This window comes from Trachemys scripta, chromosome 3 (assembly GCF_013100865.1).
Source record: "Trachemys scripta elegans isolate TJP31775 chromosome 3, CAS_Tse_1.0, whole genome shotgun sequence".
Classification (NCBI taxonomy): domain Eukaryota; kingdom Metazoa; phylum Chordata; order Testudines; family Emydidae; genus Trachemys; species Trachemys scripta.
In genome coordinates this window covers 155,310,418-155,336,660 of record NC_048300.1, presented here as the reverse complement: position 1 = coordinate 155,336,660, position 26,243 = coordinate 155,310,418, and the positions used below count along the sequence as shown (strand labels likewise).

At 40.2% G+C, this 26,243-nt stretch overlaps 1 protein-coding gene across 6 annotated transcripts in view; it reads left to right on the top strand.

The window, feature by feature from the left end:
* The window catches only part of LOC117875202 (isoaspartyl peptidase/L-asparaginase-like), a 230,381-nt gene that overhangs the window by 166,703 nt on the left and 37,435 nt on the right, over positions 1–26,243 (top strand). For all 6 annotated transcript variants that reach the window (XR_004645209.1, XR_004645210.1, XM_034766243.1 and 3 more), the window contains exon 5: positions 22,264–22,382. Coding sequence is in view for 4 of the 6 variants with exons in the window: in XM_034766243.1 (XP_034622134.1) it covers positions 22,264–22,382 (119 nt within the window). In the remaining 2 variants the exon portion in view is untranslated. The remainder of the gene's footprint in view (positions 1–22,263; positions 22,383–26,243) is intronic.

Here is a 26,243-nt window from a genome sequence, read left to right as displayed (position 1 = left end):
CCTTAACATTCTCCCCGCTCCAACAGATTTACACAGGCTATGCACAGGAATCAGGATTTGGACAAATGACCAACTCCAGATAAGCATGCAACATAAATCTGTAGAAAACAAGTGTGTTTATGTATACTAAAAAACTTCTATGTAAGTGTAACTCCCCCACCCCACTTGAGTTTGCCAACTTCTGGAGCTCTGAACTGGGGTTATAAGGAGCTCTAGGAAAAGCTAGATTGTTGCCAAGTCCCTTTGACTCCATTTTTACTAGCCTTCTTGGAATCAGGAGTCGGGGACATAAGGAACTATACAGCCCTGCTGGAGACAATAGGAAGGTTTCTGCATGACCTGGAAAAACAGTTCACTGGACCAATGGCAAGGCAAGACTGAACAGCCCCCAGGCCACAGCCTGACTTTTACAGAGAGAGAGTTTAGTTTCAGTTTTCGTTTGGAAGCTGGGAGGGAAACAGTGCCTCTAAGGGAGTCCCAGAGGCATTCTGCTCTGAAATTCTAGATATACAGATCAGACAGCTCCAGCACTGTAGTGACCAGCTGGTATTGCATCATACATGATATGAATTGCATCATGTTATTCCTAGAAGTCATGGATGATGCAATCATAACGAAGCTTACATCACTCTGCTGAACAAATTGCCCTATATCAGCTCTAGAAATCATACAGTGTCATGCTCTCTTATTTGTCAGTGTTTGATTTTGCAAAGGGACACATTTCTGTTTAGCCAAAGTGAACAGAGATGCCTCGTACTTGTGTGAACAGTGCAGATAACTTCTGCTATGTTTGTGATGAAGTGACTTTTGCATCACAAAAGCGCAGTATAACCACTATGGTTAAGAAAGCCTATCACCTATATTTTGGCTGCAGAATTGGAGATCAGGTCAAGAGGTGGGCCCCACCCATATGCTGCAACACTTGTGCAACAAATCTTCACCAGTGGTTGAACAGGAAAAGGAAATCTATGCCTTTTGCAGTGCCAATGATTTGGAGAGAGCCAACAGATCATACCAGCAATTGTTACTTCTGCATGGTGCCTCCAGTTGGGAAAGGTGTGTCAAAGAAGAAAAAGTGGACTGTGCATTATCCAAACATTCCATCAGCTATATGCCCAGTACCCCACGGAGAAGGACTGCCGGTTCCTGATGCACCAGAATCATTCTCACTTGAGTCAGACAAGGAAGAGGAAGAGGATGAAACTTCTGGTCCTGAACCATCAATGTCATAGGACCCACATTTTCTCCCATCCTCCTCCTCTGAGCCACACCTCATAACACAAGGTGAACTGAATGATCTTGTCAGGGATTTGGAACTACCCAAGAGTAAGGCAGAGCTGTTGGGCTCCAGACTACAGCAGTGGAGTCTCCTGGCAGGTGATGTTAGGGTTTCCATGTTCCATGACCGTCAAAAGGATCTTGACCCATTCTTGTTCATGGAAGGTGATCTTGTAGCCTGCAACAACATCGATGGTGTGATGGCAGCCCTCAAGATCGTTCACAATCCAGATGAGTGAAGACCGTTCATTGATTCATCAAAGACGAGTCTTAAAGCTGTTTTACTGCATAATGGCCAAGTTTTGCCATCAATTCCAGTTGGTCATGCAGTCCATATGAAGGAACCTATGACAACATGAAACAACTTTTGAGGTGCATAAACTATGACCAACATCAGTGGCAGCTTTGTGGCGATTTGAAGGTTGTTGCTCTCTTGCTTGGTCTGCAGACTGGATACACAAAGTACTGCTGTTTTCTCTGCGAATGGGATAGTTGTGCAAGAGATTCCCACTACATCAAGAAAGCTTGGCCACTCCGACAGTCATTGGAGCCTGGGAGGAAAAGTGTTCAGCATCCACCACTTGTTGAATCAAGGAAGATTTTGTTACCACCCTTACACATCAAGCAGGGTCTGATGAAGAACTTTGTCAAGGCCATTGACAAAACACAAGCAGCTTTCAGGTACCTCCATGGAAAATTTCCAAGGTTAAGTGAAGCTAAGATAAAGGAAGGTGTCTTTGTTGGTCCTCAGATTCGTGAACTTCTTCGAGATGATGCATTTGACCATGCACTGCGTGGCAAGGAAAAGACAGCATGGAAAGCCTTCCAGTTAGTGGCAATACATTTTCTCGGAAACAACAAGGCAGACAACTACAGGTTATTGGTGGAAAACCTCCTCAAGGCATACAAAAGCCTTGGTTGCAACATGTCACTAAAGATACATTTTTTGCACTCTCATCTAGATTTTTTTCCACCGAACTGCGGAGCAGTGAGCAACGAGCACGATGAGCGATTTCACCAGGACATTGCAAAAATGGAGAAACGCTATCAGGGCAAATGGAGCCCATCAATGCTTGCAGACTATTGCTGGACAGTGACAAGAGATGCGCCATTTAATGAATACAAGAGACAAGCCAAGAAGCGCCGAGTAGACACTGAATAGGACTAAACTATGTACGTATTAGTTTTTTGCCTTTTGTTTCCTAATAAATGTTATTTATATAACCCTTTTGCTGATTTTTAAAGTGTTACATAAACAGGACAGGTGAAATATTATCATGTAAAGCAACCATAAACACATGAAAAGACCTAGGTTTACAATTTATGATTAAAACTCTACTATCTACACAATAATACATAGACATAAAATGTAAAAACTTAAATATCTTAGAAACAGTAGCCAATCAGTTGTTTTAATTGTCATATTTGAATTCAGCACATCAAAATACATAATAAATAGCACATTTTATCTCCGAAGCAGACGACTTCTCAAAAATTGTAGACCAGTGTTATTGGCTAACCTTAATCCTTTCCTTCTTTAGATCCTATTTTCCTGTTCCCAGTAAAGTCACCCACTCTGTTATGCTGTTATTTTGGGTTTGGCATTCCTTTGTTGGTGTTTGTTTTATTTACTTTATAGCCCCCTGTATATAGGGCTTTACGTGCCCTGTTACCTAATCATATTGTTGCTTTTTCTCAAGGGACAGCACCCTGTGTATATGGCACAGTGAGGAGCCATCCTTAAGTGGAGGCAACAAGAATAAAAACCTAGGACCCAACCCTAGCAAAGAAAGAAAGTCAAAGAAAATGGAGAAGCTGTTCAAAACATTGGTGATAGCAAGCACCAGGGAGAGAAAAGGGAGGAAGCTTAAGCCATGATTTAGGGAGGGGCTATGTAAGAAATGTGTGTTTAACCTCGGAGAATGTGCAACTAAAAATTCAGGTTTATACCTCACAAGACAGGAATCTTTCAAAGAGATACAAACTTGTTTTACATAAGCAGACGGTAGACCTCTTAATGCGTCAGCATAGTTTATGACTTATATATCTCCATATGTCTTTTCTAAAATCAACCTCAAAGTGAATGCTAGACATCTTAAATGGAAAACTTAAACTAGTCTAATTCACTTTCTTCTGAAATGTCAATGAATGAACTTTTAGAAAAAAATACTTCAGTTTATGGAAGACCTCCCTTTCGATAGCAGTTAAGTAACATTTCTCCGGCAAATTGGCTCTAAAATGGTTATAATTACCTTTTAAACAATCTAACATTATATAAGATTTGGATAAAATGGTGTTATGAAAATATATTATAACACAATAGATATTTCATTGTCCTCCCACACTGGAAACATGGTTTGAACTGACCTTGAGAATACTGTATGAAAAACTGAATTGTAAAGTCAAGGATAATGAAAAGGAATCTTATGCCATGTAGTCTATTCTATTATTGTTTCTTTTCCTGTTTCTGCAAGTTTCAGTGGCTAATGAGACCACCGAGTGAAATTTTGAATTCTAAGCTAACAAAGACTACATAGCCAAAATATCTGTAGGTATCCCTGATATGCCTAGGCCAGAGCCACAAAGGTGTTTAGACTCCTAACTTCCATTGATTTGAGGATCAGGGCCCTAACTATTATGATCCATGCATTTGTCACCTCCAGACTGAATTACTGTAATTCATTGTATGTGAAACTGAATGAGAAAATGTGAAACCTACAGCATTTCTACAAATGCATAGGCTCCAGTTGGTTCAAAATGCAGCTGCTAACTCTGTATGGTTTGATTGCTGTGAACACATCAAATCTGTGCTCCAGTCTTTCCACTGGCTCCTAGTCAGATTTCAGTTTAAAGCCTTAGTCCTAATCTTCAAAGCAATTATGGACCACAAGCCCAGCTACTTTGAAGATTTAATTTCTGTTGATGAGTTGCTGACATAATTGTGTACTTCTGAGAAAAGGCAGATTTCAAAGCTGTGGAAGAAGGACATGAGAGCTGAGGAACAAATATTCTTGGTCAAGGAGATCCAGCGATAAAAGGAACTTACAGTAATTAGATGACTCCAGAATCAGGCCATGAGTAGTAATCATTGTAAAATCTTCTTGTGAAAAAAAGCCTTTCCATAACAAAAATGACACATTATCTCCTCTTCTAAAAAAACCTACCAAACAAAAATGACAAAAAACAACCATACAAATAAATGAACCAAACCAACAAAACAAAAAAAGGAATGGAAAGAAACAAAGAAAAACCAGCCCTATCATAAACAAAACTACTATATCCCAAAAAGGCAGAAGAGCCAGATTCCATGAAATTCACTAGGCATTTTGCTATTAATAAACAATATTACGTGGATGGTGCTCAGACACTGTTGTGATTGGTGGTTGTATAAAACCATAAAGAGGAAGATAGATGATAGATTTCTCTGAAAAATCTAGGTGTGGACGGACCAAGGGTTTGACCTGAAATTCCTATGGCTCTCATCTACATTCCTATGATTTTTTTCTCTTCAAGTGTTTTTTCTCTATATGTTTTATTTCTATACAGAAAATTGCTTGCTAAAAATAACGGAAAATTGCTAGATACACTAACAATAATGTGCAATAGATTTATGATTACAAGTACAAATGTGTATAGACATATCACTTGATTGGTGTGATTCTTGGTGTACGGCAGTGGTTCTCAACCAGGGATATGTGTACCCTTGGGGGTACACAGAGGTCTTCCAGGGAGTACATCAATTCATCTAGATATTTGCCTAGTTTTACATCAGGCTACATAAAAAGTACTGGTGAAGTCAGTACAAACTAAAATTTCATACAACTTGTTTATGCTGCTCTATATACTATACTTTGAAATGTAAGTACAATATTTATTTTCCAATTAATTTATTTTATAATTGTATGGTAAAATGAGAAAGTAAGCAATTTTTCAGCAATAGTCTGATGTGAACATGTATTTTTGTGTCTGATTTTGTAAGCGAGTAGTTTTTAAGTGAGGTGAAACTTGGGGTAAGCAAGACAAATCAGACTCCTGAAAGGGGTACAGTAGTCTGGAAAAGTTGAGAACCAGTGGTGTATGGAACCATGTATCACAAAGGTAGGCTGACCTGAGTGGCGAGACAGATCAGAGTACTCAAGGGAACTCTCTGTGACCCCATGTTGAGGCTGTTATAACAGCTGAGAAGTTTACACTTGACAATTTGATTGGTGAAATCTAAGTATAGAACTCACAGCCAGTTTGGGGTTTGTGCCCTTGTTCTTAACAGTCTGCCCTGAGGTTGGTACTCATACTCTTGAGTTAGTGCAGGTAGCTTGACAAGCCCTATTGAAGCTTTCATTTTATTATATCTCCTTAAAATAAAGTAGTATATAGTGTTCCATTGTGTGCCTCAATGATGTTGGTTGAAAATAAACAAACTATCTTTCAGAAGAGGACATGTAAAATTCCCATAAATAATAATAAAATAGTGTCTCTAACTTCCGATTTAGGATGCTCAAAATGTTTCCCAGAGTTTTTTTTTTTTTTTAAACTAATGCTTTACTTTTAAAATACAGATTTATTTTCCTTTTTGTCCACTGGGTAAAGCTCTGAGATGGATATTATTTGTGCAGTTTGTATTTGCAAATAGTTTTTTTTGTATTGCCACCTTCTGTGCAATACAACACCACCAGCAACTCAAAAGTCAAAGTGAAGCACAGTTACTATATTTTCAAATGTTTATTTTCCTATGCCATTTAAACATTCATCAAGCAATGATTCATAAGGATTAAAATACCAGAGTGATGGCTTAATTCCTTAGAGTGAGTTTAACTCAGATGATATAATAAAAGTGTTGACATCAAAGTGAATACCAAACAAACCTCAAGTGAAAATCAAATAATTTAAAAATTGAAAGACATCTTAAAACCATGAAAGCTCAAGATAAAAGCACTACAAGTGCACAAACTTACCCAGATTTATAGTAAAGTTCTAAGAATCTCAGTGTTTCAGGGATAATGTCACACAAACACGTCCACTCCTCAGTGATGCATATCAGAAATGAGAGAGAACATACATATTTATAGCAACCAATCTTTCTGCAAATATCATCGCCCAATTCATCCCTGAAGTAAACTACCTTTTTAGTTAGATTGTAATATTTCTTAAGGCATGTCCTTTTAGTTGTTCAATAGTTTGTTTATTCAAATCAGTTTTCTATATGTGCTTCAATCTTATATAGGAAAAGTTCACAAGGCGGGCAGGATAATGTGGAGATTTTCTCCCTTACAAGCCCCTCCTGTGGGTTTTTGCATGATGGGGAAGTGGGATAGCCCCAGGCCCCTGAGAAATGCTGATAACCCGCAATTTCCATTCTACACAATGGGTGATGTAGATGATTAGCTGCTCATGGGATTCAAGATCTTAATTGCAAATAATACCAACACCAAGTGTTGTGGAAGACCAATATTATTAGTATAACAGATGCTGAGACAGTACTACATATAACTCTGTTAAACTCGGTCATAGTCTAGGGTATAATTTAGACCAGCGATGGATTGTGTCACTGCCCACCCTGTAACCTGGGTGCCTCACAATGCTGTGCTGCTGTCGCTCCCAACCTGGGAAACTCACAACAAGCCACCAGCATTCAGGTTGCACTCTGAGTGTCTGTGTGCTAAACAGCCCTGTGTCAGCAGCTCTGACTCCCGCAGCCTGTCTATAGCCCCACAGTGGCGTCCACCAGCTGTGATTACTGCTTGCAGAATGACTCCAACACACTCACAGTCCCAGATTTCCCCAAAACTGTATGTTCTGCAATGTCTAGCTCTCTCCTGGACAGTTCAGATAAATAATATGGTTAATTTGTTGTCTAAAGACACAAAACCACATCACAGCTTATTAGCTTAACTGGGGTCACTACACTCTTCCCTTTAAACACAGCAATGAGTAGGTTTATGGTAAAATAAAACAAATTTGGATAACAAGAGGCCATAGGGTTACAGCAAATAAAAGTGAAAACACCCATATAAAAGTCTAAAACTTAATCTAGCAAGGTACAGGCTTTGCTCAAGATAGTTTCTTTCATCAGCCATTCTTCTTCCCAGCCATGACTCATTTTCTTTCAGTTGGGATCTTCCACAAAAGTACAAGGTGCTGGTTTCCCTGGTCCTCTTAGATGCAAAATCTTTACCTAGGCAGGTTTCTCGCCTATATTCAGTTCCAGAGACTTCAGCCCTCCAACTGTTCATTGAAGGACCCATCTTTCTCAGCTGGTTTCTGTCTAGTCCTGGATACCAAGGATGGCTTCAGTCTTTGTTTATATTTCCCAAAGTTCAATTAACTTGATTCAAGTGGCAGGATGACCTCATGCTGTTATTCCCTTCTTGTGGGCATCCCATCCTCCTGTATGATTTCTATGTAAATGGGGCTTCCGCTGTTTCTGATTCCTCCATGTTTAATTTACATAGGAGACAGTACATAGCTATGCCATTCCCTCCGGTTTGGGCAGCCTGCACAGTCTAATATCAATGAGTATACATAATTCCTTACATACTGTCAATACATACATTTCACAATTATATTAATCACCATTAGCTTTCAGAAAAGATCTCCTCTATACACTCTTATAATATAGTAATATTCATAGAATCACAGAATATCAGGGTTGGAAGGGACCTCAGGAGGTCATCTAGTCCAACCCCCTGCTCAAAGCAGAACCAATTTCCAACTAAATCATCCCAGCCAGGGCTTTGTCAAGCCTGACCTTAAAAACCTCTAAGGAAGGAGATTCCACCACCTCCCTAGGTAACCCATTCCAGTGTTTCACCACCCTCCTAGTGAAAAAGTTTTTCCTAATATCCAACCTAAACCTCCCCCACTGCAACTTGAGACCATTACTCCTTGTTCTGTCATCTGGTACCACTGAGAACAGTCTAGATCCATCCTCTTTGTAACCCCCTTTCAGGTACTTGAAAGCAGCTATCAAATCCCCCCTCATTCTTCTCTTCTGCAGACTAAATAATCCCAGTTCCCTCAGCCTCTCCTCATAAATCATGTGGTCCAGCCCCCTAATCATTTTTGTTGCTCTCCGCTGGACTCTTTCCAATTTTTCCACATCCTTCTTGTAGTGTGGGGCCCAAAACTGGATACAGTACTCCAGCTGAGGCCTCACCAATGGTGAATAGAGGGGAATGATCACGTCCCTCTATCTGCTGGCAATGCCCCTATTTATACAGCCAAAAATGCCGTTAGCCTTCTTGGCAACAAGGGCACACTGTTCACTCATATCCAGCTTCTCATCCTCTGTAACCCCTAGGACCTTTTCTGCAGAACTGCTTCGTAGCCATTCGGTCCCTAGTCTGTAACAGTGAATGGGATTCTTCCGTCCTAAGTGCAGGACTCTGCACGTGTCCTTGTTGAACCTCATCATGTTTCTTTTGGCCCAATCCTCTAATTTGTCTAGGTCCCTCTGTATCCTATCCCTACCCTCCAGCGTATCTACCATTGTATATTGTATACAGTCAGTTGATTCAATTGTTTATCACTTGAGGTTCAGAACCCCATCTTTATAAACAAGTAATCTTTTGAAATAGATTCATCTGGAGGTTTACCTCAAAGTAATGTTTATTCAAGCTGTGAGGCAGGTGACACGGAATCTGGTGGGGAAGGAAGCTCAATATCATATTGCCTGTCTATAAACCTATGGTACGCCCGCATCTTGAATAGTGTGTGCAGATGTGGTCGCCCCGTCTCAAAAAAGATATATTGGAATTCAAAAAGGTTCAGAAAAAGGCAACAAAAATTATTAGGAGTATGGAACAGCTTCATTATGAGTAGAGATTAATAAGACTGGGACTTTTCAGCTTGGAAAAGAGGCGACTAAGGCCAGAGGATGTTATGAAGGCTAAGACTCTAACAGAGTTCAAAAAAGAACGAGATAAATTCATGGAGGATATCCACGCTATTAGCCAGGATGGGCAGGGATGGTGTCCCTAGCGTCTGTTTGCAATAAGCTGGGAATGGGTGATAGGAGAGGATCATTCAGTGATTGCCGATTCTGTTCATTCCCTCTGAAGCACCTGGCAATCCGGAAGACAGGATTCTGGGCTAGATGGACCTTTGGTCTGACCCAGTATGGCCATTCTTATGTTTGTATGTTCCATACTCTATCTTCCCCCACCAGTTTTTGCTGAAATACAAATTATTCTGTTTCTTACCACCTCTTTCCACTGCTGTCTTGATGGTCCTGTTTCTGCTTATATGTAAATATGGATCTTCGTTGTATTTGCCTGAATATCAGGGTAAGGTCAAAGAATCAAATACACATTAAGATAGGCCTGTTTAACAGCTCTCACAGACATACTTGGTTTACACATACTTCAGTCAAAATTCCAACGTATATTCATAACGCAATACACATCACATACAATGAGTTTTTAGCTTCTAATGATACTTCACAAGGCATAATCTGTACAAATATTATTACAACAGTATGGTAGGGTGTGAATACAAGGGTAGTTGGGTGTCACACACTCCCCTTCTTCTTGCACCTCAGGTTAACTCTTTGTTGAGGCACAGCCCAGAGTTCTGTATTTTCAGGATTTTTCAAAAAGTATTACGCAGAGTTAAAACCCTAGGGCTATTGTAGGTAAAACCCTGAATAAAGATGTTAATAGTTCCCAGGAAACTTCAGAAAAAAAGTACTATACATTTTCTTAGTAAACACACCACATTTAATGCACACATAAAAAATGTAAAAAGCGTTTTGAAAACGATGAATAACTTTTAAACAAAATTCATTAGGCAGTAAATCTACTGGTGTTTCTTATACAGACTTCCCCACTTTGTTGCTATTACATACATTTAAATATAAGGTTCTAATGTAACATTTATATTTCTACTTTAGCGCACACATATAAACACATTCCCCTTTGACCTTCTTTTAGACATGATGTCTCAGTCTTTGTAGAGTAACCATAATATGTAATATGTGTCACCTGGTCACTTCAGAGCTCGAGAAGAATAGAAGCCTCTCATTTCTTTTCCAAACTCTTCAGAACCTTGCCAGCAAACAGACCTTCTGGGGTCTCCACAGCTAGCAGCATTCCAGCCTTTGGTTAATTATTGACTAATCCTCAGTTACTGGTGAAACAGTTATCTGTAGTCAGTATCCCAAAGTAGTAAAGGTTCTCGGATCAGCATTTGAATATCTATTCTCTAGATCTCTATAAGATCTCATTCTATGTAGCACTATCTTTTTCCCATAATACCACCTAAGTAAGATGATTTACATACCCTCACCTCAGTTGGCTCTTCCTAGTTCTCTTTTTAACCGAGGCAGAATCCCAGTTTAGAACAGTTAGCCGATAGTTGAATGTAAGATTTACAAGCTCAGTAGTGTTTAGATGTAACAAATGTTTCCCTCCCAGCTCTCCGGTAGATCCATAAAACACACAGTGGTGGACCAAACATTATTCCATTGGGGAGCTTCCATAATAAATAAAGCTGGAATGGCACGCACCTGTGTCCAAAGTAGCACACTGACTAGGACCCAGCCCTCGCAGCAGACACTATTCTTAGTCCTGCATCAGTCAGACACTGAGTCCACAGGGTTGTCTTTAAATTCTATATTTATCTTCTTCTGAGCTCTGATTGGCTCAACTCTCAAATGGTGAATGTGTGGGAGTTGGAACACTCCTTGTTCACAATAAAACTTTCCTATACAGCTTCACCAAACAGCTGTTGAGCTTGTCTAGTAACTGCCCGCACCCTACTTCTGGATGTTTCTGGGCCCTTCTAGCTGAGTTGCCCTGCTGTGACATACTGGGGCACAATTCAGATTAGTGGGGGGCTGTGTCACCCTGGCCCTGCAAGATTGGGTGCCTTACAATGCCTTGCTGTAGTAGTTCCCACCTGGGCTTCTCACAAACAACCTTCCAGCATACAAGTCACAACCTGAGTTTCTGTGTGTAACTTCAGCCTACCAGCTCCACCATGGCTCTCACCAGCCTGGGTTATGCTGCTGAGTGACCAGAAATGTATTTCCTGAACTGCCCAGCCCTCTCCTGGACACTACAAATAAATTAAGTCAGTTATTCCTTGAAGGGAATAATATGCCAGTTTATTACATTAAATAGTTAGCAGACCCTTCAACTTAAACACACTGAATTAGATAAAACAGCAAAACAAGTTTATTAACTACAAAGAGAGAGATTGTAAGTGAGTATAAGTAATGAGTCATAGAAGTCAGAAATGGTAACTAGAAAAATAAAAATAAAAAACTTACTAGTATCTAATTAAGAAATTAGCTGCAAAGCAAACTCTCACCACATGCTCTATCAGATTATTGACCAAGTTTTCAGGTCAATCTTTGTACAAGAGTCCAATGGCTGTTTCCTTTTATCTTCTCAGGTACAGAGAATGAGGTGGGCGGGGGAGGGCGGTTTGGTGTGTGTATCCTTCCTTTTATTAGTTCCAGTCGCCCCCTTGAAAAACATTTCCAGCTGAGAAAAGACAAGAAGTCTGTGTGGAAGGATGTTCCCTGCTGGGTTTTTTCACTTGTTTGAACTTTCTTTGATTTCCTTCCGTGCTGGATGACTCTGTTTACTGCTTAAATACAACTTAAGGCAAGCACACATTCCTTTGTCTAGGACAGACCTGTTTGCCAACTTCTGCTTGGACAGGGCTGTGGGGTTTGGAACATATGTTAATAACATCATACAGGGGACTCTTATAACCACACATATTTTATCAGGACAGTACTGACCAGCAAATTATGAGTTTTCAAATGATACCTTACAAATCATACCTGTACAACGATTAAAGTGTGAATACAAGGGCATATTCCATCATACCTGCCCTGCCCTCTGCATGTGCAGAGGTATTGGCTACTCCAACCAAAAATCCATATCTTCTCCCGGATTAAAATAAATCAAATGCTGCATTATAAAGCATGTGGGTTACAATAGCACATGTGGAGTTTGTGGAGTACTCTTTCTTAATGTGTAATAGCAATAGATCTGTGACTTCCCATCCTCATCTAGAGCAGATTAGATCGCAAATTTAAAATCGAATGTCTGGGTGTGTGATACCCACAGTTGTATGTGTGCCACTTACTGGTCAATTGCAGGCTATGTTCCTTTATAAAAGTTTACACACGGTGGGTGGAAGAATAGTCCCGTGGAAAGTTCACTGCACAATTAAGAACATATATGTCAAATGAATGTATAGCATCCTTAATCTTTTTCTTAAATTTAAAATTATCCATTGATTATAGCTAAGCTCATGCCAAGCCATTCAGCCTGGAGAAACGGGAGAATTCTTTGTTGACTTTCATTTAGAAAGAAAATTTTCATTTAACAGGCATGAAAATGTGAACTCACTCACATTACTAAGGGGATGCAACTCCCAAATTCATGTCATTACTCATTCACCTTCTGAAATACTCCCATAATCAATAGTTGGGGGATATGGGCTTCAGGCTTAGGCCCTGCCCCAAGAGGATATGGATAGGATTGAAATGTAGGAGAAAGACGACCTTGGATTATATAGAAAATTTGGGCACTTGTTTTAAGTGTCTAAATATCAGTTTAGGAGCCTAACTTTAGGCACCCAGTTTTGAAAATGTTCTCTGATTTTGTGTTTCCTTATTCTAGGTGAGCATGAAAGTTGGAGGGGTGAAATAGCAGAATAAGACTATACTCACAGAGCTTGTAGCTCACTTAGAGTCAAGAGGTATAGGTTCACAATTTTGTTCTGACTTTTACAGACACAAAAGGCTAAAAGCATCTCTGTAATAACTCCATTAATCTGCATGGGGTTATACCAGGTATGAATTTGGCCCTTTAAATTTAGTTATGTGCACATACCATGAAATACCAAGAAAGACAACCAAGCAAAAAGGCAGGCCTAGCAGGGCTCAGAATTAGTTATGCTAAAACCAACATTCTTGAAACCATCAAGCAGGAATAATCACATTAGAAGGCAAGTATCAGAGGGGTAGCCGTGTTAGTCTGAATCTGTAAAAAGCAACAGAGGGTCCTGTGGCACCTTTGAGACTAACAGAAGTATTGGGACTTCGCAAGACTACGCAAGAGGATAAATGGACACAAGTCAGATATCAGGAATGGCAATATACAAAAACCTGTAGGAGAACACTTCAACCTCCCTGGCCACACAATAGCAGATGTAAAGGTAGCCATCTTACAGCAAAAAAACTTCAGGACCAGATTCCAAAGAGAAACTGCTGAGCTCCAGTTCATTTGCAAATTTGACACCATCAGATCAGGATTAAACAAAGACTGTGAATGGCTATCCAACTACAGAAGCAGTTTCTCCTCCCTTGGTGTTCACACCTCAACTGCTAGCAGAGCACCTCACCCTCCCTGATTGAACTAACCTCGTTATCTCCACACTGATTTATACCTGCCTCTGGAGATTTCCATTACTTGCATCTGAAGAAGTGAGGTTCTTACCCACGAAAGCTTATGCTCCCAATACTTCTGTTAGTCTCAAAGGTGCCACAGGACCCTCTGTTGCTTTTTATTAGAAGGCAAAAATATCAAGAAATAAAACAGGTCATATACCTGAGCAGCACCAGGTTGGCCAACGGAAACCTTAAGAAGGAAGTGACATGAAGGATAGGAAAGGCATCAACAGCATTTACTAAACTTAGTAATGTATGGAAATCAAAGATACTCGGAACAATCAGAATTGGAACAAAACTGAGAATTTTCAATTCAAATGTAATCTCAGTGCTAACATATGGGTGTGAGATCTGGAGATCTACTAAGATGTTAGACAAAGAAATAGATGCCTTCGAAAACCAGTGCTTATGAAAATTTATGATCATTCGTTTGAAAGACTTCATTACCGAAAAAAGTTCTGAGAGATCACCAACCAGCAAATCATTTCCACCAGAAACAGAAGGGAGCACTGGACATATTTGGGGCATGTACAATACACAGATTCCCACATGATGCTGTTGAGTGGAAACCAACTGCTGTGAGAAAACAAGAGCATCCAAAAGAAACCTTAAGAAGAACCCTTAGTAGGGAGGGCAGAACAGTTGATCTCAGCACCACTGAGCAGAAGAAAGCAACATCAAATGACAGAGAGGAATGAAAAAGACTAATTTCTGTCCTGAGCGTCAACATTGGCTCAGGAACGGTGTAATATAAAGCATATGCCATGCCTATACAGAATGAGGCACAAAATATTTAAAGTATTGGTAATTTAATATATTCATTTATTTAGAGTTATTAAAAAGTCATAAACCCAAAACTCTGAGTGCATGTACAAAATATTAATAGATGATCCATGAATGCAATGAAGTAATGTGATATACAGCTCAAAGCCACAGAAAACTACTTTGTGAGAGGGGAATTACTGCATATTGGAAGCCCCAGGACTCTCCAGAGATTGGTTTTTGTTTTGTTTTGTTTTGTTTTTTGTTTTTGTTTCCTCTGACCTAACTGCTAACAGTAAACCTGTGAAAAATAACTTTTTTCTCAAACATGCAAGATAGCTTTTAATAAACCTGCCCCCGCCCCAATCCCAGAGTCCCTTACTTGGCATGCCTCACAGGAGTGCAGTGTCTACTCTAAAATATCTTGTTATTAGGATGGAGCTTTATGGTCCATTAGGTTAGTTCAATGCAAAACACAGATTTATTTGAAGAGGCTTCAATCAGAAAATTTGAAAAGCAGTTTACCATCTGAAGCCTTTAAAAAAAAAAATCATCTGACCTGATGAGACAAATCAAGACCAAAGTGGTGATTTAATGGAGCAATCAGCAACATGTCAAATCTGATTGATGTGTCCCTTCAGAAACCTGACAGGTGATTTGATCCTCCTTGGTGCAGACAAATCTTCCCCTGAAGACCCTATCGCTAACACAAGCTGTGGAAAGATTTTTCTAGTCAACTGTCTTTTATTTTGTCCTTGAATTGAGGTGATTTTTTTTTTTGTTCAACCCTTTTGCTTTGATTTGAATAGTATTGTCCTGACCTAAAGATGTTATTTATGACATAGCATAGCACTTGCCTTTCAAAATGTCAACTGTTTAGTCGGGTGGCAAAAAGCTATTTCTCTGTTAAGGCTAAGGAAGTAATAATGTAATTTTCACAAAACACTAGTTTTAATAGCCAGGAATGTGTTTTTAAAAAAATTAAATTTACACTTGGTACAGAATCAAGGAGCACATAGTTATCTTCTAGTCTGGGCTTTTAGCTGAACTGATATGGAATGACTGCAGAGAAAGGCAGAATGCAAATAACAAGCACAAATCAATTGGGTGCTCATTTTAATTCAAAAGGGATACAAATCATTCCACTCTAAGTGATCATTTGGTTGTACAAAGTGTGTATTTTTGAAAGCTTTATTGAAAAGTGTCATAAAAATTATATTTTTAGCTTCTGTCAATGTAGACTACATGAGTTTCTTTGTTGCCTCCGAATCTGTTTAATTTAAAAGCTCCCAGTCCTCTCTGCTTTCACAGCTCATTCGCAGCCTTCTCTATGGAAGTCATTTTCATGCTTAAGAATATATCCTAATTTGATGTACCAGGCTGCAAATGCACAACTCTTGTAAGCACAAACAGAGATTGCCCTATTGAAGCCAGGAACATCATAAAATATTATAAATAATTTGCTATATAAATTAATATTTATTGTACAATATTTTTATATTCAAGTTTATATAATTGGGTATACAGTATATACAAATATAAATAAACATTGCAGAAATGACTATATTCCTTAGAATCAAGTTAGTGGCATAGATTCTTCCCTGTGTCAGGGCCACTTTGCTTCTCTCCACGGATGCAAAGTTGCCCTATAACTGACATCACTGGGAAGGGAAGGATCACTCCTGTGTAGAGGGATCCTCTGAGGACACTGAATTGATCTAATGGTGACTACACCATCTCCTCTTCCTGTGATTAACATAGGAGCTGTTGCTGTGGAAAAGGGGGGCCTGACTCCAGCAATGTCTAGTGGATCTAACAGTAGTCATTGCAATTAGCAACCAACATTGCTTAGAGCAGCCTGCAAGGACAACTTGGAACCAGTCTGGCATACATATGGCCCAGGGTCAGAAGAGTTCAAAGGTGGAGTAAAGCCAAATTTGCCTGTGACTCTTTGAGTTGACCTGTATGCTCTTTAGCTGCAGCCAGTGACCAGGGCCATTGTCTATATTAATATGTGCTCAAAAGCCCGATGCAATAGCAAGGGTGATGAGAACTTTTGTATTTCATATACTAATTTCTATTTCACATCAGATTTGCAAGGCAGTAATTTCCATTAAAAAGCTGCGTGCTGGTAGGGAGAATTGGGAAGAGAATGTCAAAACACATTTCCCTCTCAAAAACAGGTCTACATTGTGTTTATTTTTCTTTGTGGAGTATAAGAAAAAGTCTGTTTAACCTCTGAGAAGTTGAACAAGGTAATCATTTGTAATGCATTAGCAGTAATATGAAATTTCATATAAAGTATGCGTGATCTGAATCACGAGCCTGGTAAGGTCACATCTTTTTAATGATGTCAATTTGCAATTAAAATCAACTCAAGGGGGTTATTTGTGGAGGAGGGGAGCTAATCTTTAAATGTGCCAATTGCACAACTTGCATCAAATCCCAGTGTGACTGCTTTATTAGCATGTGTTTGGTGTGCTTCCCTAACAAAAATCAATTTTAACACCTCTCTGCAAACAATTTATTTCCTGTAATGATCATTTTCATTTTTAATTATAAATTTAATGTATCAGTGTAGCAAGATACAATTGGAGATTAGAAGAGTATGGTTTGCTTTAAAAATGTACACATAATTGAAAAGTATTATTGAATAATAATGGATTTGAAAAAATATTATTATATTAATATTTATAAGTTACCCATCATCATAATATCTGGACACACTTTACTGGCTTAAAATGAGTATTCAGTATCCTACATAAGAAGAATAAAACACCAGGATCCCTTGCTGCCCACATATTTTAGAAAGAGAATGAATATGGAGCTGGTCAGTCAGCTAGAAACCTATTTACTTCAGTATTTCACATCTAAAATTTAGTGTAATCATCTAGAAAAGGTCACAGCAAAGAAAAACAACTGCAACCTTCTTCTTTCTATAGGGCTAGAGTCTGGAAAATGCTGAGTGTAAGGTGACCAGACAACAAATGTGAAAAATCTGGATGGGATGGGGGGGAGGGGGAGGGAGAATAGGCACCTATATAAGACAAAGCCCCAAATATTGGGATTGTTCCTATAAAACCGGGACAGCTGGTCACCCTAGCTGACTGCACTCAGCCCTCATGGATATCAGTGAGTGTTCGGGTTCACCATTTTATAAGAGTGCAGGTTCCAGCACACAGATCATAGACTCATAGAATATCAGGGTTGGAAGGGACCTTAAGAGGTCATCTAGTCCAACCCCCTGCTCAAAGCAGGCCCAATCCCCAACTAAATCATCCCAGCCAGAGCTTTGTCAAGCCTGACCTTAAAAACCTCTAAGGAAGGAGATTCCACCACCTCCATAGGTAATCCATTCCAGTGCTTCACCACCCTCCTAGTGAAAAAGATTTTCCTAATATCCAACCTAAACCTCCCCCACTGCAACTTGAGACCATTACTCCTTGTTCTGTCATCTGCTACCACTGAGAACTGTCTAGATCCATCTTCTTTGGAACCCACTTTCAGGTAGTTGAAACCAGCTATCAAATCCCCCCTCATTCTTCTCTTCTGCAGACTAAATAATCCCAGTTCCCTCAGCCTCTCCTCATGAGTCATGTGCTCCATCTCCCTAATCATTTTTGTTGTCCTCTGCTGTACTCTTTCCAATTTTCCACATCCTTCTTGTAGTGTGGGGCCCAAAACTGGACACAGTACTCCAGATAAGGCCTCACCAATGGTGAATAGAGGGGAATGATCACGTCCCTTGATCTGCTGGCAGTGCTCCTACTTATACAGCCCAAAATGCCGTTAGCCTTCTTGGCAACAAGGGCACACTGTTGACTCATATCCAGCTTCTCATCCACTGTAACTCCTAGGTCCGTTTCTGCAGAACTGCTGTCTAGCCACTTGGTCCCTAGTCTGTAGCAGTGCATGGGATTCTTCCAACCTAAGTGCAGGACTCTGCACTTGTCCTTGTTGAACCTCATCACATTTCTTATGCCCAGTCCTCTAATTTGTCTAGATCCCTCTGTATCCTGTCCCTACCCCCCAGCGTATCTACCACTCCTCACAGTTTAATGTCTGCAAACTTGCTGAGAGTGCAATCCACGCCATCTCCAGATCATTAAAGAAGATATTGAACAAAACCGGCCCCAGGACCGACCTCTGGGGCACTCCGCTTGATACCGGCTGCCAACTAGACATGGAGCCATTAATCACTACCCATTGAGCCTGACGATCTAGCCAGCTTTATATCCACTTTGTAATCCATTCATTCAGCCCATACTTCTTTAACTTGCTGGCAAGAATATTGTGGGAGACTGTATCAAAAGCTTTGCTAAAGTCAAGGAATAACATGTCCACTGCTTTCCCCTCATCCACAGAGCCAGTTATCTCATCATAGAAGGCAATTAGGTTAGTCAGGCATGACTTGCCCTTGGTGAATCCATGCTGACTATTCTTGATCACTTTCCCTTCCTCAAAGTGCTTCAAAATTGATTCCTTGAGGACCTGCTCCATGATTTTTCCAGGGACTTAGGTAAGGCTGACTGGCCTGTAGTTTCCTGGATCCTCCTTCTTCCCTTTTTTAAAGATGGGCACTACATTAGCCTTTTTTCAGTCATCAGGGACCTCCCCTGATAGCCATGAGTTTTCAGAGATAATGGCCAATGGCTCTGCAATGATATCCACCAATTCCTTTTGCACCCTCGGATGCAGTGCATCCGGCCCCATGGACTTGTGCACATCCAGCTTTTCTAAATAGTCGTGAACTACTTCTTTCTCCACAGAGGGCTGGTCACCTCCTCCCCATACTGTGTTGCCCAGTGCAGTAGGCTGGGAGCTGACCTTATTCGTGAAGACAGAGGCAAAAAAAGCATTGAGTACATTAGCTTTTTCCACATCCTCTGTCACTAGGTTGCCTCCCCCATTCAGTAGGGGGCCTGCACTTTCCCTGACCACCTTCTTGTTGCTAACATACCTGTAGAAACCCTTCTTGTTACTCTTAACATCCCTTGCTAGCTGCAACTCCAAGTGTGATTTGGCCATCCTGATTTCATTCCTGCATGCCTGAGCAATATTTTTATACTCCTCCCTGGTCATTTGTCCAATCGTCTGCTTCTTGTAACCTTTTTTGTGTTTAAGATCAGCAAGGATTTCACTGTTAAGCCAAGTTGGTCGCCTGCCATATTTACTATTCTTTCTACACATCGGGATGGTTTGTTCCTGCAACCTCAATAAGAATTCTTTATTGAAGCTCTCCTGGACTCGTTTCCCCTTCATTTTATTCTCCCAGGGGATCCTGCCCATCAGTTCCCTGAGGGAGTCAAAGTCTGCTTTTCTGAAGTCCAGGGTCCATATTCTGCTGCTCTCCTTTCTTCCTTGTGTCAGGATCCTGAACTCGACCATCTCATGGTCACTGCCTCCCAGGTTCCAATCCACTTTTGCTTCCCCTACTAATTCTTCCCTGATTGTAAGCAGCAGGTCAGGAAGAGCTCTGCCCCTAGTTGGTTTCTCCAGCACTTGCACCAGGAAGATCCTTGCCCCAGATCCTTACTCAAGACTTCCACTGATTTCAGTAGGCTTTGTATTAGGTCTGATCTCATGGCCATTGAAGTCAATGGGAGTCTTTCCATTAACTTCATTGAGCATTGGATTGGGCTCTAGTGATTGTACCTTAAGGTCTAAATTTTCAAAAGTGACTAGTCATTTTGGGTGTCTCAAGTTTTGAGTGCCTAAGATGGGATACTTTACAGCCTCTTGATTTGCAGAAAGTGCTGGATATAAATGTCACATCATTATAATAACGTTAATGTATGTCGCTGGAGCTTGACCCTTTGGACAGTCATTAAATATGCTTTTGTTTTCTAAAAAATGAATTAGATTAATGTATTTTGCTATGGAAAAGGTGTCTGCTCAAAAGACTTCACACATTTCTTAGGAAATTGCACTATGGGTTTTGTAGCAAATCAACATAGAATGAAGATCTCATGATAATATAGTACAGAGGTTTTTAAACTCTGATCCATGGACCACCAGTGGTCCGTGAGGTCCATTCAGATGGTCCGCGGATAGTTCCCTCTAAGGTGCACGTGTGGGCAGCCGCAGACAAGAGAATGAAGGGCCATCCACCTAATACAGCTGTGGCTCCACTAATTAGGTGCCTGGCCCCTGAGAAGACGCACATGTAAGGTGAAGTGGTGGACTTGTGGGGGAATGGGAGGGAGCAGTGGGGTGAAGAGAGGGGTGGGCAGAATTTGGAATGTGCAAGGCTGCGGCAGCCAGAGAAAGAGGCAATTTTCCCCAGCTCCAGGGTTGCGGCTGCAAAGGAGAGACCCCCCCCCTCCTTCTCAGCCCCAGCTTGGGGGCTGCTGTGGCGGGGGAGAGAGGGCACATCCATTGCATTACAAAGATAAGACTCTGATATTAAAATATGAGTTGTGAGCTTTTATTTGTAGCTTTTATTTATTTTTAATTATTATTAAGGGTTTTTTTTTTTAATATAGCACTTTTTACAATAGTTAGCTAATGGTACAAACAACATTTGTAAAGATCATTAAGTGGTCCGTCAAGAACCTCATCAATTTTCAAGTGGTCCGCGAAAAAAAAGTTTGAGAACCACTGACATAGTATATCTCTCTCAGCCCCTCACTGCCAGAATGGTAATCCACATTTACTAGTGTTGTATCATACAGAACAATTTCAATTTGGATTGAGTATGCATAGAGATTGCTGAATGTTGTGTACAACTAGCATAGAAAGTAGAACAAAACCCAAGAAAGTTTGTTGGCATAGTGTAAAAGGACAGCACTGAGGAACAGCTATCACTTAATTTTTGCGAATTAATTCAGCTCTCACCTTTGTTAATGATGGCATTTTTGTTTTAACTACAGGCAGAAAAGCTCAAAGGAGTACTGTCTTGTCAATACTCCACATGAGGTATCCTGTCTTGACACACAGTTGATGTATGTCACATATAGTATAGTTGTGAGGCTTAATGTTTGTGAAAAGCAACAGAGGGTCCTGTGGCACCTTTGAGACTAACAGAAATGTTAGTGAAGTGCTTTGAGATCGTTTTATGAAAGACACCATAGAAGTGGAAAGTAGTTGTGAGTGACAATTTGGTTAGGAGGGATATTGTGCTAATTCAAGAAGTAGTATATCCATCTCACTAAAGCATAGTTACTACTGACAATTAGGCAGGAAAATAATCATGGAACACTTGTTAATTAGAAAAGCATGAATATGTTTGTAGGTAAGAGCAATAACTTATCCTGATATTATCAGAGACCCCCCTCCCTTATTATATTTTCTTTTTTTATTAGTTTGAATTAACATTTTACATTTTATTAAATTTAAATTTATTAAATACATTTTATAAATATGTTTTATACCTATTTTTTTACATAAATATTTTGTATAAATATTTGGTTAATATAGCTTTGAGTCCAAACCCCCTGAAATTGTGCATATAGCAAAATAGGGAGCTAGCCTCCTATCTCTGTTGTGCCCAGTGGTCTAGTAAACTGTGTATGAGACAGCTTTCCAGGTATTCCTAAAATTATAATCTACACTCTGACACTGACTCTGTCTTTAGCTTGTGCAAATCAAGTATAGTCTTTGCATTTGGGAACAAAAAGGAGCTAATATTACTTACCTGCCTCCTAGACACATTGTGGGGATTAATTAGTTAATGTTTGTACAGCCCTTTGAAGATGAAAAGCTCTGTTTAGGTACTAAGTGTTATTTTTATGTGCTAAATGGTTATTGTGTGGTGGTGCTTCTAGCAATGCAGCTGTTCAGCTTGGAGTTACAGTATTGTTTTCTCTGTGTTTTAGGGTTCATGACACAGTGGGTGCAGTTGCTATAGACTGTGAAGGTAACATTGCTTGTGCAACTTCAACTGGAGGCATCACAAATAAAATGGTTGGACGTGTTGGTGACACCCCAGTCATAGGTATGAAAAGATTTAGAACATTTAGCAAAGAATCAAAAATATTCAGACACTTTTGGAACACATGAGCATAAATGCTGATGGGAAAGCAAACTGGTTAAGGGAAGGTATAGACATAATGATTAAAATTGTGGTGGCATTTTTATTAGTTATAATTTATTATTTGCTCATTGCTGACAGTGAGCTCAGCTCCAGGCTTCTCTATCTTGCACCCAGGGCAGGGCAGAAAGAGAGATAGAGAGCCATAATTGGCTCTGGCATGTCTTCCTTTATCTGCTGTGCCCAGTGCAAGCTAGTTACAGCAAAGAATCTGGGCCGCAGTGAGCAGAACAGATCATGCTTTTAAACATTTGTATATCCAGACTGAATATTTATTCAAATACACATTTACAGCAGTGAGGGATTAGACCTGGAGACCTTACCAGATGTGAAAGAGAAAGTTTGTATCCCCTTGAAATACAAGGAATGTACTTCATATGGAAATTTTACTCAGGGTGTGAACAGAGCACCCTCTTTCAGCAACTGACACCTCTGGTTTAAAATTGTTCACCTGTACAATGGTGTTTAAAATTCAGTTGTTTAACAGATTCAAATAATATTTCCACTAGCAAGCTAGCATATCAATGTGTTCTGGGATGAATGTATTTAGGGGATCACAATAAATTACGGCTGATGGGGAAGAGGCTGAGTAACAGAAAGGGGATGGCAATACCACTCTGAGTATTTTGTTGGGTTGCTACAGGGGAATAATGAATCTTTGAGGTTTGTTACTACTCTATAGAAACCTATGGTACGCCCACATATTGAATACTGTGTGCAGACATGGTTGCCCCATCTCAAAAAAACATATATTGGAATTGGAAATGGTACAGAGAAGGGCAACAAAAATCATTAAGGGTATGGAACAGCTTCCATATGAAGAGAGATTAATAAGACTGGGACTTTTTAGCTTGGAAATGAGACGACTGAGGAGGGATATGATACAGGTCTATAAAATCTTGACTGGTGTGGAGAAAGTAAATAAGGAAGTGTTATTTACTCCTTCTCATAACACAAGAACTAGGGGTCACCAAATGAAATTAACAGGCAGCAGGTTTAAAACAAACAAAAGGAAGTATTTCTTCACACAACATACAGTCAACCTGTGGAACACTTTGCCAAAGGGTTGGTCCTGCTTTGAGCAGGGGCTTAGATTAGATGACCTCCTGAGGTCTCTTCCAACCCTAATTTTCTATGATTCTATGTTGTGAAGGCCAAGGCTATAACAGGGTTCAAAAAAGAACTAGATAAATTCATGGAGGATAGGTCCATAATGGCTATTAGCCAGGACGGGCAGGGATGGTGTCCCTAGCCTCTGTTTTCCAAAAGCTGGGAACGGGCGACAAGGGATGGATCACTCAATGATTTCCTGTTCTGTTCTTTCCCTTTAAAGCACCTGGCATTGGTCACTGTCAGAAGACAGGATACTGGGCTAGCTGGACCTTTGGTCTAACCCATTATGGCCATTCTTATGTTCTCAGTTGTTTCAGTGTATTTTGATGTTTGGCATGGTGGCTTAGAGGAAGCGAACTGTAGTGCATAGTTAACTAAAACTATATATTGACTAAGATCGTAGAAGGTCTACTGCAATTGTTACTGTGTAAGAAGAAAGAATAAGTGTTTTCAAAAACTGAAGAAGTGGGCTGTAGTCCACGAAAGCTTATGCTCTAATAAATTTGTTAGTCTCTAAGGTGCCACAAGTACTCTTGTTCTTTTTGAGAGTAGGGTAATACCTTTTTGTTATCTCACTTCTGAAACCACTAAATGTGATGCAAATTCAGACATCTATTTTTAATGTTACAGTTTTAGTTCTATTAAATCATCATCATATTTGTATAAAACCACAGCAAACTGTCCAAGACCAATACAGGTTCGAATGAGGATTCAAGTGGAAGAGGAAAATTGAGACAGAGGCAGATTGTAATTCAAAACAGGTGGCCATTTATTAATGGAGGATGAATCACAACTTGGGCTGGGGAGGAGCACCTTTACCAACTAACAATACAAATTCAATTGAAATAGGAACAAGTAACCAACCAAAAATATCATCAGGGCAGTAATATAAAACAGTCTATATAGACTTAACAACAAGGAATCAGATAATCTACAACCAACTATTTACTGACAAACCAGAACAAACATACAAAACTGAGTGAACTGTAACAATTCGTCCTCTATACACTACACATGAGATTTGGTACCAAGTAATAAAGAAAAAAGGCCTAACAAACAGAATATCTACAAAAATTAATATATACATACCACACTCCAGGTGCAGCTGACCAGCAGTACAGACACCAGGGACATGATGAGATGTAACCCGAGATGACACGACACGAGCCGGCTAAATCCGGGGGAGATCCTGGCTGAAAGGGTGTTCAGGCCTTCCAGCTAACATGCGGACACTCCTGCTGATTTAGGCGAGGGACATAGTTTTGTTCGAAGACCCTTGCACGTGCTAGCATCTAATTGGTTCCCCGCTCCTACACCAACCAGGCTCCGAGCTGGTGCCCTCTACGTAAACAGACACTGCACCCGGCACGCTAAGCTTATGCACCCGGCACGCTGGAATTGTAGCACACGGTACCATTGTGACCTACAATTGACCAGACGGAAGGTTCAAGAATGGTCACACGGCCCCAATGTGTTGCACACGACACCAAGGTGCTGCACACGACACCGATGTGACCCTTTGACCGACAATTGGCCATCTAGACGCCATGACAGAGCATAGGGCTGCAACACAAACTGGCAGTCAAAATGCAGGAGGTGGTTGTCAGCAGACTGAGGCTTACACACAGATTGACTGAGATACACAACAGCGAGAGCATGCTGCACGCAGGACAGTCTGCTTCTCCCAGCCAGAGACAGGGCTTAGCTCAGCAGATAGGAACTTTCAAATCCTTGTGAGGAAAGATTAATATCTAGGTAAGAGGATGTGTGTGGGATTCTTTGTGTTAGCCTTCTGAGCTGTGTGCTACCTACCTTTGTTTTAAAGAAGCTGTTTTTTGTGTCACTAATCAGTCATTGTCACAGGCTCCCAGAGCAAAAGGCTTACCAGTGCCAAAATCAGTTGGACCTCTTGGGTAAACATGATTGGGAAACGGGGGCTGTAACCCAGAGATCCAGTCTGAGAGGGATTGTACCACTTGGTTTCACCCAGAGAGAGGTGCAGGGAGCCAGGTTTGTCAGCTGAGGGTGAACTCAAAGGGGACAACAAGGGTTCTAAAGTAACTGTGATGCACAATTCCCTGAGCTATAAGTGTAGCAGTGATAAATGTATATGCATACGTACGAGCGGGAAAGCTTGGATTCTCTTTCATTACATTTTTGAAAAGACAAATAACGGTGGCCTGTACTGTGTGAAAAACAGACTAGAAAAATCCATCCACTCTAAGGCATTCAAATATCTATCAGAATTTCTTGACAAATTGGGCTAATTGGAATGAAATTTCAAAGTTGATAGTCTCAAAAGCTTGATTTCTAGGTTTTTCTTTCCTGGGCCATATGTCAGTCAAGATTTTTATGTCCACTATAGAAATGATCAGGCTGACATTTGATTTCCAGGGGACTGCTTTGGAAGGAATTGTTTTGCCAGTCACAAAGGTATATCTTGGAAGAGCATTTACTAGCTGAAAATATACAACTGCAAGACAAAAAGAAGAACAGGAGTACTTGTGGCACCTTAGAGACTAACAAATTTATTAGAGCATAAGCTTTCGTGGACTACAGCCCACTTCTTCGGATGCATATAGAATGGAACATATATTGAGGAGATATATATACACACATACAGAGAGCATAAACAGGTGGGAGTTGTCTTAC